The sequence below is a fragment of the Amblyomma mixtum genome, chromosome 10, assembly GCF_055824585.1.
Source record: "Amblyomma mixtum isolate Tamu chromosome 10, ASM5582458v1, whole genome shotgun sequence".
In the NCBI taxonomy this organism is placed as follows: Eukaryota; Metazoa; Arthropoda; class Arachnida; order Ixodida; family Ixodidae; genus Amblyomma; species Amblyomma mixtum.
The window spans coordinates 186,966,658-186,974,447 of NC_143021.1; the positions used below are offsets into that span (position 1 = coordinate 186,966,658).

Sequence of the window (7,790 nt, forward strand, 5' to 3'; positions counted from 1 at the left end):
CACTACTGTCCGATATCAACGGCGTCCCCTATATAACCGCAGCACGACGGTCCCCACATCATTCACGGAGCAATCCAGGCAGCCTTCGCAACCAGGCAGAGGCTAACCGCCTTCTTCGTTCATTGCAGGTGTATATCCTGTATCTTTGATTACAAATATCGATCTTAGGCTACTGGATTGCTCCATTCGTGTTTGTGTCCAGCATGGGTGATAAGCCTCCTTCAACCATAAAAGAACTTGTAAAGGCTATGACTGACTTGAGTGCACAGTTTGACTCTAAGCAAAGTGAACTAAAGCAAGATTTAAAGCATGTGATTGAATCTGAAATGGAATCTGTCAAAACTTCAATGGGCTTTATGAATGAAAAGTTCGAAGAATTTAGAACAGAGATCTCTGAGCTCAAAAAGACCCTGTCTGACGTGAAAAACGTAAACCAGGAAATGAAAAAAGAAAACAACCGACTCACAAATGAAGTGAAAACTCTCAGGCACGAATTAACTGAACTGCAGCAGTACAGTAGAAGAAATAACCTTGAAATCAAAGGCATCCCTCCAGCACCCAGTGAAAATCTGATTTCAGTGATGACATCGATTTGTCATCTCTTGAGCACCAAGTTCGATGAATCCGATGTTGAAGCTATCCATCGTGTGCCCTCAAAAAGCAAGGATGAACCCAACATCATTTTTAAGTTTGCTTCCAGGAAAGTGAGAGACAGCATTCTGAAAACAGCGAAAAAGCAACGGCTGAACACTACACTTTTGAGCTTTGACGATCACGAGAATCCCGTGTTCATCAACGAACATTTGTGCCCGGCAAACAAAATTTTGCTAGGTAAAGCACGGAAAGCCAAAAAGGAAAAACAGTGGAAACACACATGGGTATCAGATGGCAAGATCCTGATGCGCAAGACAGATACCTCGCATGTTCTACATATAACTTGTGACGATGATCTTGCTCAGGTAGTCTAGAAACATGGCCTTTTCCGTTGAGGAAATCAGTGCTAAGTGGCACGAGAGCGAAAACCTTTCCATTTTTCATTGCAATGTCCGCAGGATAAATAAAAATCTAGACCAACTCACTGTACATTTATCGCAACATTCTTTCCAGTATGATCTTATCGCTGTAACTGAAACCTGGCTTAAGAAAGGAGAAATACCGTACATACCGGGTTACACAACGCTATCTTTACCAAGAGATAGCACCGCACGAGGGGGTGGCGTTGCTCTTTTTATAAAAAACGGCATAGATTATCAACAGCTCTCGGATTCCTCTCTGAGCTCTAAAACCACGGAAGCACTTTTTATTCGCCTTAAGACAGACGTCGTAATAGGCGTGGTATATCGTCCGCCAAACACGTGCACAAGTCAGTTCATATCTGATATGGAGTCCATTCTGGTTCCTCTGATGTCTTTTAATAATCAGTTAGCAATAGTTGGTGATTTCAATATTGACTTATCAAAGGATGACTGTCCAGATTATATTTTCTTACTGGAATTGTTCAACCTCAAGAACGTTATCAATGTGCCCAGTAGAATTACACATCAGTCTGCAACAATTATTGATCACATTTTATGTAACAGTGATATGGATGCCTGTGCTGGTGTTTGTAACCAAAACATTGCCGATCACTGTTCAACTTTTCTGTTCCTGCCACAGTCGGGTATTGATTGTACTTGCCCTACCCATACCAATGTATTTTCACGGATGGACTACGCGCATGTCAGGCGTTTGCTCGAAGCTATTCATTTCGAAAATCTGTGTCACAGTGACGTTCACACAGAATTTGCTAACTTCGTATCTGCTGTCTCCGATGCAATTACTAAGTCAACGCTGAAGTTTTCTCGGCGCAACTATAAACATGCCATATGGCCTTGGATTACTGAGGAAATACTCACAGTATTGAAAAAAAAGGATTCATACTACAATAAGCTCAAAAACAACAGAACAAATGCTTATTACTTGAAACAGTTTAAGTATTACAGAAACAAATCTGTGGCGCTGATGAGAAAATCAAAGAAATTGTATTATACTAATTTGGTTAATCGTCAAGGAAATGACACTAAGCAAGTATGGAAGATTGTAGGAGAAGTTACGGGCACAGTTAAAAGAAAACAGATCGTTCCTGACAACTTGTCAATAGAGACTGAAGACCAGTTTAATCAGTTCTTCACAACCTACGGTCAGAACAGTGCGCAACCTACTTCCTTAGCTCCAGTGACATTCGGCATACCTCGATGTATTAATAATGAATTCAGTTTCTTGAACATTACTAGCGATGAAGTTGCAAGTGTTGTGGCGAACATGCCCACGAATAAAGCGGCCGGGCCAGACGGCATAATGGCTAAGGTAATCAAGGGCAACATTGATCTGTTTTGTGTTCCTTTGTGCAGAATATTCAATCACGTGATACACTCTAGCTTATACCCCGATACTTTAAAAGTTGCAAAAGTTGTTCCGATATTTAAAACTGGTGACCCTAACAACCCGTCTAGTTACAGGGCCAATATCTGTACTGAGTGTCGTCAATACCATTTTTGAAAAATGAATTGCTTTACGACTGAAAACCTTTCTTGATGCTAATCATATTATTTGTCCTCAGCAACACGGATTTGTTTCTAGCAGGTCCACGTCCACGGCTGTAGTTAGTCTATCACAGCTTATCCTATCTGCTCTTCATAACCATAATGTTGCTGTAAGCGTATTTATAGACATCAAAACAGCTTTCGACACAGTCTCACACTCCATTCTTTTAATGAAACTGGAAGCATATGGTGTGCGTAGCGGGGCACTTGAATTCTTCAAAAGTTATCTTTCTTCACGACACCAGCAAGTTGTCCTCAAACAGTTCAAGTCTGCATACCAAACTGTTATGTGTGGTGTACCCCAGGGGTCAGTTCTGGGACCGCTTTTATTTTCACTCTTTATTAATGACCTGCCTAATGCAATACAGTGTTCTCAAATTTTGATGTATGCGGATGACACTGCACTTATCTTTACTGGCAACTCACTTGAGTCAATAGAAAATCCTATTAACAATGAACTCCAACGTATCTCGACTTGGTTTCGTAATAATCGTCAAACTTTAAACACAGAAAAAACTAAATATGTTATTTTTCGTTCAAAACAAAAGTGTATTGAATCAAGTGATTTTTCTATATGTGTTGACAACAACGTTATTGATAGTGTGTCTTCTTTTAAATATTTAGGGGTCATGTTTGACTGCCACTTGTCTTGAAAGGAACAGGTGCACAGTGTGTGTAAAAAGGTTGCGTACGGTTGTTTTACTTTGGCAAAGGCACGGCGGCACTTTCCACCTGCTATTCTTAGATCACTGTATTTTTCATTATGTCACAGTCATCTCAGTTATTGCAGTGAATCATGGGGAATCACATACAAAACGTATTTATCACCATTGCTAAGACTACAAAAACGTGCCTTGAAAACCATGGGATTACCTTCTTCGAATAGTTCTACCAATAACATTTTTGACGCAATGCAAATCATGTCATTCACAACCTTACGCGATTACAAAATAGCTCTTATGGTTAATAATATTGTAAATACCAACTACCCCTTACCTCTTGGTGCATTCAGTATTCCCGTCCGCAACACTAGACAAGCCAGCAATGGCAATTTTAATCTTCCTATTTGCCATAATACATACGGAGAAAGACGAATAGAATTTACAGGAGCGAAAATTTGGAACTCGTTGCCAATTGAAATAAAGCAAGCTAGGAATTTCAAACTGACATGCAAGAAACATTTTTTGGGAATGGAAGCAAGGCTACAGAGTAAGTTTTTCTTCAATGTGTTTGTGATTGCTGTCCTATATGTTATTTTGTATTGGACCGCTGACTAGTCTGACTAGTCTCATTGGCTATCGGTCCAAATATCTGTGTATACAGTTTGTTTGTGTTACTCAATAAAGACTTCTTGATTCTTGAACAGTCGTTTACAAGTCCGGACGCTAGTACTCTGACGCCGACTGCCTGTCACGAGATGCAGATGCACCGCCGCCGGTCGACGATGAAGACGCCTTCCTGGGACCCATCACCGTCTAGCTCTTTTGCACAACAGCAGCGCTCGGAGTACCTGGAAACCAAGGTTTATTCACCCACCTGCCTCGTTCAAGCGAGGATTGTCTTAGTTCTGTTTACAGAATGATGTCCTTGTGAAGAACTTTGCAGCGAACAAAACAGCCTACCTCCTTGTTGTACCTGAAAGTCTGGCGGAGAAGTTCTCCAGGCTTCACACGACGAGCTGACAGCTGTACACCTCGGGTTTTCTCGCACCCTCCGCCGCATTCATGACAAGTATTACTGGCCCCGACTGTCTGCCGATGCCGCACATTATGTGAAAACCGGCCGAGAATGTCAGCGATGAAAGATGGTTTGGTTTGGTTTATGGGGTTTAACGTCCCAAAGCGACTGAGGCTATGAGAGAGGCCGTAGTGAAGGGCTCCGGAAATTTCGACCACCTGGGGTTCTTTAACGTGCACTGACATCGCACAGTACACGGGCCTCGAATTTCTCCTCCAAAGAAATTCAACCGCCGCAGCCGGGATCGAACCCGCGTCTTTCAGGTCAGCAGCCGAGCACCATAGCCACTGAGCCACCACGGCGGCTCAGCGATGAAAGACCCGTCCAACCCGACCAGCAGGATTTCTCAATCCCACTGAACCCCCCTCAAGGCGCTTCCAGCAGATCGGCATGGACTTGCTCGGCCCTTTCCTGAAGTCAACATCTGGAAATAAGTGGATCGTTATAGAGACCGACTACCTGACTCGCTACGCCGAGGAAAAAGCCTTACCCGAACGGAAGAGCAGCAGAAGTCGCCAAATTGTACGTGGAGTGCATTCTTCTGCGACAGGCCGCGGCGGCTAGAATTTCTTTGGAGGAGAAATTCTAGAGGCCCGTGTACTGTGCGATGTCAGTGCACGTTAAAGAACCCCAGGTGGTCGAAATTTCCGGAGCCCTTCACTACGGCGTCTCTCATAGCCTTAGTCGCTTTGGGACGTTAAACCCCATAAACCAAACCAAACCATCTTCTGCGACACGGTGCCCCCGATGTACTCATCGCGGCCAGAGGAACATTCATTCTTCAAAGCTACCGGCACCCCACTGTAACGCTTTGTTTGTGATGCAAGACGCGCCTAGATTTATCTAGATTGATCGCATGCACGCGGAGCCAATTGTACGTTATTCCAGAGTGTTCTAGTAACTTTCCAACCTTTATCTGACGAGTTCGCTATCAGATTTAAAGAGCATGGCCGAGAGCGGCCGGCACTGTGTTCGACCAACGCCGAGCAAGCACGGTTGTTGCTACGCCACAGCCGAGTGATTAAGCTTATTGTGGGCGCAAGTCAGTCAAAATAGTTTCGTTTAGGAGCCGTTCTCGCTGTTTTGCTGTTCGCTGGACAGCAGTGACCACCACGTGACAATATGGTTGCAGAATTTCCTTCGCCCCCACCCCTCCGAAGTGGATCAGTGGTTAGGCGCTCGGCTGCTGGCCCGAAAGACGCGACTTCGATCGCTGCCACGGCAGCCGAATTTCGATGGAGGCGTAATTCTAGAGGCGTGTTTACTGTGCGATGTCAGTGCACGTTATAAAACCCGGGTGGTAGAAATTTCCGGAGCCCTTCACTACGGCGTCCCTTATAGCCTGAGTCGCTTTGGGACTGTAAACTCTAATATAAAAAAACTAATCTTCGCCCACGTTTAGTTGCATCCCGAGCTTCAGCTAGCCAGTGATCAGTGGACAGATTTATATTAGTCTGTTTGTTTGATTTATATTAGTCTTGTGTTTGTTTTGTCGAGAAAATTCCCATTTTTTGCCTATTTCCATTTGCGATAACAGCACCTTCTCTGCTTCTGTATGTCAACTTGAAGCCACCCACCGTTTTTTGATGGCCTCCTTAATTAATTTTCTTTTCCTACCAGCTTTGTAGCTTCCTCTTTCCTCTCCAGCGGTTTACCCCTTTTAGTTGTTTCGTTTTTGTTCTGACCAGTAGCTCTGATTATAATCCCACCTTTACATAGGGCGTTTCTCTATTGCTTCCTCCATGCGGGCTGCTATTAGCGCTATTTGATCGTCGTTTTATTTTTTCATTCTTCTTTTGACTTCTCCGCAATTCCCTATACTTCCCCCCAAAACTGCACTCCCTGTCTTCATATATTTTCATTTTTGCGACATTGCTATAGATTCCTTCCGACATTGAGCAGTAGTCAATGGCCATCTGCCTGCTACGGAATTTCCACGTAATCTATCCGTCACATTTAGTTTCTGTATTTACAAAAACTAGGCTCTGGCGCTAACAGAAGTCTAGCATTAACTTCCTGTTGCAATTTTTTACCCATCCAAATCTTCGATCTGGCCATTGATGTCACCCAGCAGAATATTGGTACCGTCCTCAAACTGCTCTATATCAGTGCGACGCTTATCTAAATCCTGGTTTTGTTGCCTCATTTTGTCCCCTGTGCCTAAATAAACTACTCCTAGCCATGTCTTTTTACCGGCAATTGTTCCTGATACCCAGACATGTTGTTTGCAAGTTGATTTTACATATATCCTTGGCCAAACTGCTACTTGATGTATCAGCATACGTACCCCTCCTCCCTTTTTCTCTGTTGTTCTGTTGCTCCCTTCCAAGACGCAGATATCATTAAACAGTAGATCTTCTAGATCCCTGAGATTTGGCTCGCACAGCGCGTACACGCGTATTTCATCGTCCTTTAAGTGCTGTCTTATTAAGCATGAAATGCTTTTAGCTCCCGTTGTCGGCAGTGCGGTGACGTCACGCCGAGACCGAGAGCCAACATCCGGGCACTGAATTCCACTCATCCGGGCTTTAAGAGAAGTTTATTGAACCCAGGACCAAAAAGGGACATCGGTCCCTCTACAAAAACGAACAAACATTGCGGCGACTGATGTCGCCCGGTGCACGCACACACGCGCAGGGAACTTAGAGTCCAAAACCACGAGATGTACAATAACGTTCAGGGGTCCATACGCGCGGGGGAAGCACGCCGGATGGAAATACCGCGCACATATACCCGCGCACAAACATAACGCGCGAACAACGCGCACACACCTCGCGCACAAACTTCGTGCTCGAACATAACGAGCGAACATCGTGTACGAAACACACGTACCACACAGGCGCGCCACACTTAATATGGCAGGAGCCGCATCGACACACGGCCCCTGCCCGCGACGATGAAGCGGGTGGACCAGCGCCGAAGGAACTGCATGGTGCTCTTCCAGCGACACGAGGTACATGCACGCTTGGGCCAACATGCGTGCACGTACCCGCTGTAACATAGGGTACATGGCTCTCCGTGGTCGTCCCTGCAGAGCCGCCACACCTCTCTGGCGCCACAGCACGAATGCCCCGACGCAAAGAAGCATGCGTACGAAAGGGTCGCGAAACCTAGAGTTGGGGCCGAGCGTCGCTCCAAACATTCTAGACATGAGAACCCAAAATGTCCTGGTGACAGAACACTCAAAGAGTGCGTGCGGCAAGGTTTCAACAAGGCCACATTGCGGACATCGGTCGGAGGGGGACACGCCCCAAGCCGCCAGGCGGTCTGCCGTAGGCAGGGCCCGCCAGCCCCGCAGCCAGCCAGTCTCGCACGTCTGCGGGAAGGGATGACGACGTCATGTCCCGCCATCGCACCTCTCTGCTTAGTGCCAATTTCTCCTGTGGGGCTTCTTTTACGGCCAGGAGCTCGCATACCCGAGAGGCGGGAGTTGAAAAAAGCTCCACCTCTGGCAGCGCTGCGGTGAGGGAC

General features: G+C 45.6%; 1 protein-coding gene across 1 annotated transcript; it reads left to right on the forward strand.

Moving 5' to 3' along the window:
• Positions 1-203: 203 nt before the first annotated feature.
• LOC149327973 (uncharacterized) lies at positions 204-1,444 on the forward strand. Its single transcript, XM_089563131.1, has one exon. The coding sequence runs from the start codon at positions 204-206 to the stop codon at positions 966-968; it is 765 nt and encodes a 254-aa protein (XP_089419257.1). The 3' UTR covers positions 969-1,444.
• The last annotated feature ends 6,346 nt before the right edge of the window (positions 1,445-7,790 follow it).